The 13,696-nt window shown below is 47.4% G+C and overlaps 1 protein-coding gene across 1 annotated transcript; it reads left to right on the top strand.

Moving 5' to 3' along the window:
* The first annotated feature begins 7,102 nt into the window (after positions 1-7,102).
* Positions 7,103-11,700, top strand: LOC118997879 (forkhead box protein D4-like 1). Its single transcript, XM_037061785.1, has 4 exons — positions 7,103-8,668; positions 10,446-10,568; positions 10,936-11,079; positions 11,438-11,700. Exons 1-4 carry the CDS (start codon positions 7,375-7,377, stop codon positions 11,698-11,700), a joined length of 1,824 nt encoding a protein of 607 aa, XP_036917680.1. The 5' UTR covers positions 7,103-7,374.
* Positions 11,701-13,696: the final 1,996 nt, after the last annotated feature.

Genomic DNA, 13,696 nt, shown 5'->3' with positions numbered 1-13,696 from the left:
TTTAAAAGAATTTTGAACCAGAGGATCACGGTTCGATTCCCAGCCAGGGCACATGCCTGGGTTGCAGGCCGGTTCCCTACAGGCCAACTCCCAGCAGGGGATGCACAAAAGGCAACCATACATTGATGTTTCTCTCCCTCTCTCCTTCCCATCTAAAGATAAATAAATAAATAAAATCTTTAAAAAAAAGAATTTTAAATAAAGAATTACATTTATGTATCTTGAATGGCTCCATTGTGTTTGGAGGCATGTTGACCGATTAAATTATCTGTGCTCCTTTCCCCTGCATCCTGTACCTTTTATGTATAACTTCTCTACGTTCCCCCATCTCCTACATTTGTTAGTTAATGAGTGGCTGAGAAACACCCCTGTTTTGTGGCAGCGTGTTGTGCCGTAGAGAGCCGTCTGATGAGTCATCTACTGAGTTACACCGGGATTTGGTTCCAGCTTAGCCACTTGTCGGCTGTGTGACCTCGGGCACAGTATTTTCCTCTGAGATTAGTGTCCTTGTTTATAAAGGGGACAGTGGTAACGCCAACCATTCACGGTTCCTGTGAGGATCGCATAGGTTTAAAATGCACCCAGCCCAGCCCCTGGCACACAGCAGAGGCGGGGAAATGTGTCTTCTTCCTAGCAGTTTAAATCCTTTCTATAATTTATGGGGTCACAAGAATACTGCATAATGTTCTTTGACACATAATTCATATGGATTCCTGCCTTCTAGACCAGAAAGGGCTATCGTTGTCCTGTCGTGGGAGAAATACTTGAAGTAATATTAATCTGTACTCTTAAAGTTCTGTATTTGTAAAACTCATAAGTGTTTTTTCCATTCAAATGTGTCAATCTGTAAACATTTTTCATTACATATGTATTGCATGAATTCATTTGTGTGGTAAAAATGCAGGCACTGCAGATGAAGTCGGTCTCTCCTGACCTTTCTTCATCACTGTCGCTTTTAGGGGTAAGCGGTCTTGTCAGTTAAATGTCTGTTCTTTCAGATGCCGCTTCCCTCACACACATTATGGTTTATGTTATTTCCCAAAGTGAATTACTTGCCAGTGATAAAAGCTTTAAGCCACTTCTTCAGGGACTTACAGATTTGGCATAAAATATATTCAAGGAAAGGTTTTATTTTTTGTAATATGAAATATTTTCAATAAAACTTATATTGTAATGCAGTTTGCTTTTTTTTAAACTCAACAATTAGTCTTTAGAGCTTCCCATGACAGTGTATATAAATATGTCTTATTCTTTAACTGCTGCATAGTTATAATATTAGCTTAGAATACATTCATTTTAAAAAGCATTTACTGCCCTGGCTGGTGTAGCTCAGTGGATTGAGCACAGGCCTGTGAACCAGAGGATCACAGTTCGATTCCCAGTCAGGGCACATGCCTGGGTTGCGGGCCAGTTCCCAGCAGGGGACACATGAGAGGCAACCACACATTGATATTTCTCTCCCGTTCTCTTTCCCTTCCCCTCTAAAGATAAATAAATAAATAAAATTTTTTAAAGTTTTTACTGAGAGAGCTTCCACTTTGCCCAGGTATTAGTGCTGGGGCTGAAACTGCTCATGGCAGTTAAAGGCCAGATTCGTGTATTGTGTATGTTCTGGTGGAGGGACATAGAAGAGAATATGAGGTAGCCTAAAATGGTGGATAAAAACAAAAGTTTGACGTTCGATTGAGTGGTCGTGGAAAGGCTGTCAAAGGAGGATGGCTTTTAGGTTGAGACTAGAATTAAAAGGAATTGTTCGTACAAAGTAAGGGAGAAGGTTTGCAGAAGCCCTTACGATGGGAATGAGCATGGCATGTGGGAAGATGGGGAAGAAGGCAAGAGCACTTGAAAGAAAGAACGCCCAGGGTTGAGGTGGAACTGGAGCTGTGAGCTGGGGCCAGGCTGGGTGCCCTTTACAGGATGGAGGGACAGGTTTGGATGGTTCGGAAAGCCCTGGGAAGTGAAGTGATGTGGCTGTGGTCGATGTGGCAGATGAACTCGCTTTCTGTTTCCGAAGTTACAGTGCTGCAGTGATGCATCTTCTTTGTTCTTATGTGAGAATGTTTCCCCGGCCTAGAAACATGAGGGTGGAACCACGAGCTCCCAGGATATGCACATTTAAAGTTTTTAATAGGTACTGATTAGTTGCTCTTCCAAATGTCTGTACGTCTTTACAGTGTGATATAAAAGTACCTGTTTTTCCCAAACTAGCTAATACAATTTAACTTCTGTCAACCTGCATGGAATGATATATCGCTTTTAATATAAATCTTATTCTATATGTTGATGTCGTTTATATATTCTTTTAAAGATGTCCTGTTCTTCATTTTTATTTTCCCCCAAATGAAGTATTTTTCAATGATTAGAGCCCTAGTATAATCAGCACCTTCAGAGAACTTTGGAACTTGCCATAGATATCCTCAAGATAAGATTTTATTTTTATAATACAAATTGCTAACTAAAATAAATAATGTGGGCCATTATTCTCCTTCCTACAGAAGATTTGCAGAGTATTGATGATGATGATCAAGGTCTGGGCATAGTTCATTCAAAACTGTAGCCTTCTGAATGAGTGGTGTGGGATGAATTACAGATCTTTGCGCCTCTGCCTCGTTCATAAAAGAGAGCTAGCAATGCGGATCTCTGGATTGTTCTAGGGATTTAAAGCACCCTGGATACAGCCTCTCAGTAAAAGTGAATTCCCCTTTTCCAGCAAGACCTGACTTCAAAAAAAAAATTAAAGCTTTCGCACACCTTCTTAAAACATGGTTCTTTCCTAGGCTTTTAACAGCTTTAGTGAAAGAGGCAGGGACATTTGGTACTGAGTTTAAGATAGCTGTCAGAAGGGGTCAGTACAGGGTATGGAGGAAGACCAGGTGATTGAAGAGGTCTGAAATTCCTGGATCCTGAAGTTGGGAGGGAATTATCAACAAAGTAAACCGAACAGGCTTTTATTTAAACACTTACGGACTTCGTTGCTTGCTACAAATTGAATAATTTGGACTACTAGAGTAGGTGGGAAAACTGTATTTTAGATCTTTAGTTCTAGAAAAGCCATACATTGTGGAAGTAGTGTTGAAAGAAATGAATTTTGCCTTTGACTGTCTAGCAACTTGAAATACTTGGATGAGAAAGATGCACTGTATTTTTTTCTCCGTATTACTAACTGAGAAAAAAGTTGGAATCAACTTCACCTTTTAACTGTCGATGACCAAATTGCCTTTAATCTTCAGAGTAAAATGGAGAGAAATCAGACATCATCAGCCTTCCTGTAGATTAGTTTAGAATGGTTTGTTTTTCAAACAAGGATCATGCCTTGTGAGCCTTAGAGAAGAAGTAATCACAGGGCAGGGAATATAAAACAGAAAACTATACTTGAACAAGAATTAAATAAAAAAGGAAGAGAAAAAAAAAGAAGTAATCAAGTATTAATTACTGAGGGCCCATGATGCAATAGGTCCCATGTTAAATGTGGCTGGAGACAACATAAAGCTTTTGATTCTTAAGGCAACACTACGGAATTGATGGGGCCAGACAATAAAAGTTTCTTTTTAAATTTATTTTCATTTTTAAAAAAATTTTAAAGAGATTTTATTTCTTTACTTTAGACAGAGGGGAAGGGAGGGAGAAAGAGAGAGAGAAACATCAATGTGTGGTTGCCTCTTGCGTGCAACCTACTGGGGACCTGGCCTGCAACCCAGGCACGTGCCCTGATCGGGAATCAAGCCAGGGACCCTTTGGTTCGCAGGCAGGCACTCAATCCACTGAGCCACACCAGCCAGGGCAGCTTTTTTTCGAGTGACATGCTATAATGGAGTCTTTTCAAGGCATTCAATTTAGTTTTCATTGATATAGTTCTTTGTTTTTATATTGAAATACTTTGTATAACAACTTTATTTGGATGTTACTCATACGCTGTAGTTAATATACCTCGCTCTTAAAAGAAACCCTGTATCTATTAGCAGTTTCCCCCATTGTCCCCTGCTCTTATAAGAGCAACTACTTTGTCTCTTTGAGTCTCCGTTTTGAACCCCTTTCATTTATTATAACATTTTCTTGATCCATCATGTTGTAGCGTGTATCAGCACTTTGTTCCTTGTAATTGATAAGTGTCCAGTTGATGGACATTTAAGTTTTTACTCTTTGGCTATTATGTCCACTTTTTCCATGTTTAATTTTTTGAATTAATAGATTGTATTTTTCATGGCAGTTTTAGATTTACAGAGAAATTGAGTAGGCAGTAAAAGAGAGCTCCCCAACATACACACACACACACACACACACACACACACACAGTTAACATCTTACAACAGTGTAGTGCATTCATTACATTAGTGACCCAGTATTGGTACAGCATTATTAACTGAAGTCCAGAGTTTTATTCAGGTATGCTTACTTTTAACCTAGTGTTGTTGTTTTTTTTTCTTTTCCAGGCTTCCATGTTACATTTAATAGCTGTGTCTTCTTAGATTCGTTTGGCTGTGACAGCTTCTTAGACTTGACTTGTTTTGGTAACATGGATAGTTTTGAAAGAAGTGCTGGTCAGGAACATAGCACACTCTTCACTGGGACTTTGTGTGCCCTCGTGGTTGGATTGCGGTCTGGGGGACGACGAGCACAGAGTGCCATTTTCATCACCTCATGCCCAGGGGACATACAATCAACACGATTTATGCCTGGTTGACATTCATCACGTGATCACCTGGCTGAAGCGGTGTTTGTTAGGTTTGCCCACTGCACAGCTAAGGCGGTCTTTCCACCCCTTCGCATGCCGGGCTTCCTGGAAGGAGGTGCCTATGTGCTGTACACAGTAAAGCAGGGGAAGCAGTCCTCTTGAAGGGCTGAGTATCTACCTAGTTTATTCGGAATTCTTCTGCAAGGGAGATTTGCCTCCACCCCCCGCCTTTATTAATTCAGTCATTTTTATCACTGTGGACACATGGGTATTTATTTTATACTTTGTGTTATAATCCAATATGACTTCATTTTGTTGGTCAAATTGTCCCAGCTTTGGCCACTGGGAGCTTTTTCAGTTGTTTCCTGTGTGCCCTTTGATGCATCTCCACCTGTCCCCCACCCCCTCCCTCCCCCCACCCCCATCAATGTGTGTTTTTTTTCCTTGACTGTGTTCTTCCTTTTCTCCTTTCATTTTTTAAAGATTTTATTTATTTATTTAGAGAGAGGGGAAGGGAGGGAGCAAGAGATGTAGAGGAACATCAATGTGTTGTTGCCCATCACATGGCCCCCACTGGGGACCTGGCCTGCAACCCAGGCGTGTGCCCTGACTGGGAATCGAAACCAGGGACCCTTTGGTTCACAGCCCGAGCTCAATCCACTGAGCTACACCAGCCAGGGCTCTCCTTTCATTTTTAAATAACCCCAATCTCAGTAGAAGTTGACTCTAGGAAAACCGAACAATATTCCCTTCCCCAGACAATCCTGATTTCCATGCTGATGCAAGAACCGTGCCTTACCTGCAGGGCTGACAGGGAGGCACCTGGGAATATATGGCTGAGTAAGACACCTGTTCTGCCCTCCAGTTTAATTTTGTAGATCACACAAGTGGTAATTGGTGAATTGGGGATTTAAACACAAATCTATTAACGCTCAAAACCTGTTGTTTCTCTTCCTTCAAACTACATACAATTGGGCAGCCTCAGATTGAAGGGTAAACACTTCACAAGTAAGAAAGCTGTTTCCAAAATTTTATCACGGAGGCACTAGCTACCTTAAGCTACTTTTTATCCTGAAGGCACTACCCTACTTTTTAGTCATATTTTGACCTTTTAGCTGGCTTCTGACTTCTGATTGAAAAGTCATCATTTTACAAATACTAATGAAAGATTTACTATGTGACAACCAGTGGCCTAATACAATATCCTTTTATGCTGCATTGTTATTAGATGCCACCTCAAATTCTTTGTATATGAATATATACTATGGCTTATTGTTTTACCATAACATCTCTATTTACATAACACATTGTTACAGTCTACTGGACCACTGCTTTGCTTTCTGAGTGGATTGAATGTAACCATCCAAAAATCTTGTTACCGCCGAAGACACGAAGTGAGTTACAGGAGCTCCCTGCCCCGTGGCTCCTCTCTTGTGTGAGTAATGGATGCCAGTCCCCGGCTGAAGCTGCAGCCTCTCCTTGCCTCGCTTAAGTTTCACTATTATTATAATAAAAATGCTTAATGGAAATTTTTGGGTTTTTTTTAAAGAAACATGGGGGTGAGGGGAGAAGGAGAGAGGAGCCCTCCCGTCCTGGGCGTATCCCTTGATGTGGGACCACTTTGTGAAAACAGGGTATTTCAAACTAGGTGTGTACTGGTTACGATGTGGCAAAATCAGTGTAGTTGTCTGTGGCCATTAAAAAAATATCACCGATCACTCCAGCATAAGTACATTGCTTTATGAAACCCATTTTAGTTAAACAAGTCTGTATATGAGTGATTGTTTTGTAAAATGCATTTCATACTGTGGTTAAATGTTCCAAGAAGTCGGGGAATCACGGGGAAAGGGACTTCTCTCTATCCCTCCGGCTTGCCCTCCACTCCGCGCTTCCACAGTTTCATGCCAGGACATTTCAGCCTCTTCCGAAAACTTGAGTCGGGAGAACATTTGGGGGAGACAGGGTGGGGAGTAGAAGACACGACGAAACAGCCCTTCACAACCCCCTGAGTTTGGGGATATAGTTAAAGTATTTATAATAGTTCAGTTTGTCATTCTGAATAAGGACAGAATCCACCAATGAAACTAGGTGATGGACCAGCTACATGAAACATGAAAACATGATTTTACTTTACACATTCGCTGACAAACGCTATATACATTCCGGTGCCCCCTGTCCTCCAGGAGGGAGGCCTGATCACGGAGGTGGTCGTAGATTGGTGGGTGAGATATTTTCCTACCTCCTTTCTGTTTGCGCAGTTTGGGAAGTGCATTAACAACGCCTGTGTGACTCCGGGCTCGGCTGGCTGGCCCACCTGAGGAGTGGAGCATCTTCCTCGGGGGCGGGTGGGTGTAAGGAGGAGGAGGAGGCTGCAGGCTCTTCCCAGGTCTGCTATTGCGCAGAGAACCCTCAGCACTGGACTGCGTGGCGAGGAAGCGGGAGCGCTCGGAGGGAGGACAAGAATGGTATAAAGGGGCGTGAAAGTCCACCACGCAAGGACTCGAAGAAGCTTTAGTAAAAGGCAAAGCGCATCTGTGCTGGACTTGGGTATTGTAAAGGAGAAGCCAGAAGTAAAGAACTTCTAAAGAGTCGCCGGGAACATTTCCACTTCTTGGAACACCCTAACCCTGGCATCCAGCCCAGCCCACTGCAGGACAGGTGAGCGGCCGCCACTTCCCTCCGGCTGCGGGACCTGTTCCTCCATGAACTTGCCGATAATCGAGCGCCTTCGCTCCACACCACCGTGCAGCCTCCGGGGCCCCAAAGGGGAAGCCTGTGAGATCGATATCCTGGGAGAGAAGAAAGGTGAAGACGACGAGAAGGAAGAGGAAAACGTGGAGGACGAAGGGAGCCCGCAGTTCCTGGAGCAGCCGCACCAGCCAGAGCCTCGGGGGGCAAGGCATGGTGCAGGAGCGCTGTCCTGGGAGCCCACCGAGAGCAGAGGCTGCCGGAGCGACTCTCCCAAGTTCACGGCCTCCATGGGATCTGCGGGGACCTCTGGGGATGCCCCGCAGCCAGCGAAGCCCCCCTACTCCTACATCGCACTCATCACCATGGCCATCCTGCAGAGCCCGCACAAGCGCCTCACGCTCAGCGGCATCTGCGCCTTCATCAGCAGCCGCTTCCCCTACTACCGCCGCAAGTTCCCCGCCTGGCAGAACAGCATCCGGCACAACCTCTCGCTCAACGACTGCTTCGTCAAGATCCCCCGAGAGCCCGGGCACCCGGGCAAGGGCAACTACTGGAGCCTGGACCCCGCCTCCCGGGACATGTTCGATAACGGCAGCTTCCTTCGGCGCAGGAAGCGCTTCAAGCGCCACCACCCGCCCGCGGGAGCCCACCTGCACCACCCCTTCCCCCTGCCCGCAGCGCCAGCCGCCCTGCACGGCCCCTACGCGAGCCTGCTGCTCGGGTCTCCAGCCCGGCTGCCGGTGTCCGGGGCCTACCCTGACACCGCTCCCGGGAGCCGCCCGTGCTCTTTGCTGCATCCTCATCCTCTTCGCTACTTGCTGCTGTCCGCCCCTACCTACTTGGAGGCACCGAGGAAAGTGCAAGGCGCAGACCTGGTGACCCCCAGCGGCTCCCTCAGAGCTTTGCAGCCCACCGTGGGCTCCAGGCCTTGGGAGGTGGCCAGGGGGCCGGCGTCACGGCCGGGAGGCGGATGCACCTCCTTCAGCATCGAGAGTATCATGCAAGGAGTCAGAGAAGGGGGTACAGGGACCGCCCAGAGTCTGTCCCTGACTCCATGGGGCTATTGTCACCTGCTGCAACGCTCGTCGTGCCTGTTGCACACCCAGGTCGCTGCCCCCTTGCTCCATGTGTCTGCCTCCGCAGCCGCTGCAGCTGCCGCATCCGCTGCTCGGACGGTGTTGCAGCAGCAACAGCAGCAGCGCCAGGACTTGGCCAGCAAAGGCGAGCTGCTGGGCCAGCACCTATCCGCAGCTGCGCTGCTGGGGTGTCAGCCTAGAGCAGAGGGCTCCAGGCCGAAGTCAGGTGGTGAGGGGACCTGGAGAGAAGAGAGAGGACAGGGAGACCCCGGTCGGTCTCTCCCGGGCGCCTGTCCTTGAATACTCACTACACCTTGCGTAGCCCGGACTAGGTGTCTGCATTAGCATCCCACAGCAAAGCAACCACTAATTTCTGCTCATTGCAAAACATTTACAAAGGGAAAGTTGAGTACTGTTTTCTTGGACGGCATGAACGTCAACCTCACATGGTGTCAAGGTCCGCCTTTTCCAGCCTCCACGTGTGGCTTCTTGGGCGTTTCCGGTTTGCACATTTCCAGAGGAAGGATGAACGTGAGTGGGGCATTTTGTTCTGTGGGAAAAGGAAAACAAAGATACAATGTGCAATGCACACCATGTTTTCCCTTTTTCTCTCCCTGGGAACTGCCAGTATTATCCCCAAGTCCAGAACAAAGTGCTCATGTCCTTTATGTCTTCCTGAAATTGATGTGTATTGGAAGTAGAATTTTAATTTCAGAGCATTTATTTCTGATTTGTGTCTCCGATTTGCCAAATTCCATGGAAAGGTGTTAAAATTAAACCCAGCTATATAAATTAAATAAAGTGCTAAATCATTACAGGACATCATTTATTTTAGGTTACTTCTCACTATTCACTTTCTAAATGGAACTTCTTTTAGAATTAGTTCTTTTCTCCAAATTAAACAATTTAGTTTTACAATTTTATTCATTACAGACATCAAAAACAACTCATTTTCAAAATCACTTTTAAAACTTCCAAATATTTGAAGTTGAAAAGACCTGTCTTTGGAAATATGGGGTTTAATATATATATAAACTTTAGAATAAAGTAACTGGAGGAAATGTAAATATAGTCTCCATTTATTTTTCATCTTCCTAAAAATGTTTTTCTTCCGAATAATTTGGAGGACTATTTGAAGGCAATTCGGAAGGCCAATGTTTGCTGGGTATGGGAGGAAGGTTTTTTAAAAAGATTTATTTATTTGTGTATTTTTAAAGAGAGGGGAATGGAGGGAGAAAGAGAGGGAGAGAAACATCAATGTGTGGTTGCCTCTCACATACCCCACACTGGGGACCTGGCCTGCAACCCAGGGATGTGCCCTGACTGGGAATTGAGCCAGTGACCCTTTGATTTGAAGGCCGGTGTTTAATCCACTGAGCCACACCAGCCAGGGCTGTATTTTAAAATCAATTAGAACTTCCAAAACGAAGGCCCCAAGAAAAGGATTATATCAAAGAAGCATTCATGTCATTACAAAATGAACTGTAATTCATTTACAATTTTAAAAATTCTCTTTCTAGGAAAGTGACTTTAGGGACTCCTGTTCTGTCTTTTTAAACCAGAAAGTAACTTCTTTTTGTTTCAAAAAGAGTTGATTTCTGGACCGACTTTGCATCCAGAAAGGGTTCACTGTAGTCGGCTTCAGGTGACTGGCTGGGAGGGAAAGAAGACCAAGTTGCCCATCATGAAATACTCCGCCAGAGGACGCAAATTTCTAGAGACCTTTCCGCTCTTGAACAAACTAATTTGCCCCTCTCTCCTTCCCTTCCCTGCTCCTCTCCACTTCTCTCTCTCTCTTTTTTCTTTTCTCTCTTTCTTTTTCCTTTCCTTTCCTTTTCAAAGCATTACTTTCAGGTCAGTTTCGGAAGAAGTCACTCTGTGAATGTGAAGAAGTCCCCCCGCCTCAGCCACTCCTCGGCCCCAGCTAGGAATGTCTCGTTACCCGAGGGAGGAATGACAGAGACACAAGTATTTACAGCCGTCTAATTGGTCCATTCTCACTCCAGCTTCTCGTCTCCATCCCATCACTCGTAATTTCTTCGGCACGTTCCGCCTGCAATCCTTACATCCTCGGGACTTGGTGGTTCGATTCCAGAGACGTCCTGGAAAGCTGCCAAGCCCAACCCCTGGTAGCCGCTGGGACGCAGAAGTCCGGAGTCTGCCCTCTGCTCTGCCCGGGCAACCTTCGCCTGCGTGGCGGCGCCGCCAGCCCCACACATTAGGCTCCTATCCTTGGGCTGCAGGCGACCCTCCCCAAGCCTCTTTCTCCTTCCTCCACGTCTCGCTCCTTGGGCTTTGGCCAGTCGTGAACTCAGCCTGTCTGACACTCTGCACCTCCGCTTTAAGATCGATTTAGCAAATTCTCCAGGTCTGGGCCAACCGAAAAGTTTGGAAAGAAGCCGAGAATAAAGGGAGCCCGTTCACATTCCAACTCTCCTTATCCCTTCGCGCAAAAGCATCTCTAGGCCCACATTCCTCCTTTTATTTGGTCCACAGACGTCGTCCCGGCGCCAGGTGGAGCCTCCTGCGACCCCGAGGCTCTCCCAGCGGGGCCGCGTCTCGCAGGAGACCGCGAGTTCTCTGGCTTGCCTTTGCCCCAGGCCAGACCAGTACAGCCGCCAACATTGGTGACTGCGGGTCGTAACCTGCCTCGAGCCGGCCCCCAAGCTCCTAATTTTTACCTAATGGAACCATGTCGAATGATGAATTTTCAGAAAAAAAAAAAAAACATCAGTTCAGTAGAAGAGTAAATTAAACGTCGTTCTCCGACTGAATGTGGCGCTTCGGATCCACCTGGTCAGAAGCGCGGCCACCGCGTGGGGAGGTCCCGTCTTAGTGAGGTCGGAGCGAGCCGCTGATAATGTCGAGAACTCGCCGAGCCCTCAATGAGGGCCGGGCTGGCACATCCCGGGCGTCCTGGTGACTCCGCAGGGCCCTAGGCAGGGAGGGTGGGCGGCGGGATGTGGACGCGCGGCCTCGAGCTCAGCGCGGTGACCAGGCCTGGCCGCGTTCCACGCCGTGCAGAACGCCAGACAGACGCTCTGGATCCCGGTGGTTCTGCGCGAGGGCGTCTCGGCGCCTTCTGAGTCCCGCCTTCTGCTCACCCGGGTGCTGGCCTCTGACAGCGGCCTTGGTCAAGCGTTCCGGTCCATTCAAAATCCGCGCAGACAGGGTAATGCCGCTTCCGAATTGCGCGACGGAATCCAGTGCCTGCGGTGGCTCTCAACCCTCCGGCTCGCCTTCTTGAGGCCAGAAAGCTGATGGCGTCCAGAGCCACCGGGAGGAGCAGAGCGCGAGGGCCTGGGAGGCTCAGAGAGGTTGGGGCGAGAGCAAGAGGGAAGCTGGGAAGAGAGACTTCGTGGTGCTGCCGCTGTAACAGTAACGACGGCGGCTAACCTCCAGTTTCTGGTCCCTGCGCAGGACACGGTTTCACGCCTGGAACTCTCCCAGCACCGAATGACACTACGGAATCCCCATTATGCAGCTCAGACATTTGTGACTTACAGAAATTAAGAAACTCTTTCGAGGATCCTTCTGAGGCAGAGATAACGGTCCTTGTCTGGTCTTTGAACCACAACCCCACGGGCGCCCGCGACATTCTCCTGCCTGGGCCTCCCTTGGGTCGCAGAGGCCGAGGCCCGGAGCGGCCTGGGCCAGGAAGCACTGGCGCGCGCGCCCCTCCAGTCTCCCAAGTCTTTTGCCCCCAAGTCTGCTCTGCGTTTCCCCAGGAAGGTCACTGCGAGGACAGGACGTGGCCGCGACCCGGCCGACGTCGAACTAAAGGACTCTGCTCAACGCAGGATCTCAGAGAGGCCTGAGAGTACGTTCTTTCTCCCTGGCCGCATTTTCGTTCTCTTTCCCCGCGTGGTCCCCAAGTACCCAGGCGTCGGCGGCACAGCGAACCCTGGTCCGCTAGCAGGCGGGAGCCGCGGTCTCCTCCCTGCTGCCCGCCCCGCCGGTGGCGGTGGGCAGCTAACTGCCCCGCACTGGCCCTCAATTCATCTCCGGAATCTTGACTTTGCGCTTCACTGCGCGCCCCACGCAGGGCCCTGGATCCGGACGACGTCAGAGGCGCACTGCGCCCTAGCTGCCGGGCAGCTCGGGCCTGGGGGACGGGGGGTGAGGACGCCGGCCAGCGGGAGCAGCTGCCCTCGGTTCACGCTCAGGTCGGAAGGTGGGCTGGGAGGGGAGGTGGGGGCTCAGATTTGGAAGAAGAGAGAGGGCGTCTGGGGGTCGGGCGAACTGGAGCCCAGGTGCTTGTCGCACCAGCAGGCCCAGCGCAGGGGGATCCAGCAGGGCGGCCACATCCTAACCACTCAGACCCCGTGTATCCAAAACCGCTGGTACTGGTTTACTCCTGGGAGTGTAGCTGATCCTTCAGAAACCATTCTTTTCTCCCGTCGGCCTGAACCGGAGTCCCCCTACTTCTTTCATGTGGACTGGAATGCAACAGCAGACGGTAGAAAAATTCAGAGAAACGGCAGGAACTGTATTTTTTTTTAAAAAGACCAGGATCAAAACGACGATAGGAACTAATAAGGCTGGGAAAGAGATAAAGCAAATTTCGTCTTCTAAGATTTTGCACCAATCTCTCACCACATTTGGTTGAAAGTGGAGGGACTCAGCTCTATTCCGCCCAGTACTTAGGGAGAACGTCCAGAAATGTCTTCTGCATTAGCACTGGTTCCAATCTAAACTGTGATCTTATTGTCGTTGCTAATGTCACCTTCCCGTAATCTCTACGAAAACAGTTTAGTCTTAATGGCTGCTTTTTTATATCAGCACTGACCTTATTTCGTGTGTTTTAAGCACTTATTGATTCCACACACACCGCTAGGTTCAAAGAACTTAGATGACAGCTAATACTATCAAAATTTGCCGCCCTCTCCCCACCCCCTGAAAAAAACACTCAGAAAATTAGATGTAAGAAAAAAAGATTTGAGAATCCAGTCTGAAACTTAATTCAACACCAGTTCCCTGTTTCTCAATTACCTTAATATAACCAAGGTATGTATGTTAAAAGAAACACATGTAACAGAAATATTTGGTTATAAACTTTATTTTCTTATTTGTTCTTAGAATGCAGGAGTATGTTTATTCTAGTCAGTAATTAAGAATATTGGGATATTTATTATTTATTCGATTAGCGAAGCAGTTTCTATTCCCAGATTCAAGCAGAGAAAAATGAGATTAAATTAAGTGCAAGAGATTTCCTTTTCTTCAGATACTGTAGCTTTGCTGTCTGTATTTAAAGTCA

The sequence above is a fragment of the Sturnira hondurensis genome, unplaced genomic scaffold (genome assembly GCF_014824575.4).
Source record: "Sturnira hondurensis isolate 20B ecotype Veracruz unplaced genomic scaffold, ASM1482457v3 Scaffold0013515, whole genome shotgun sequence".
Lineage (NCBI taxonomy): Eukaryota > Metazoa > Chordata > Mammalia > Chiroptera > Phyllostomidae > Sturnira > Sturnira hondurensis.
This window is presented reverse-complemented; position numbering and strand designations above follow the sequence as displayed.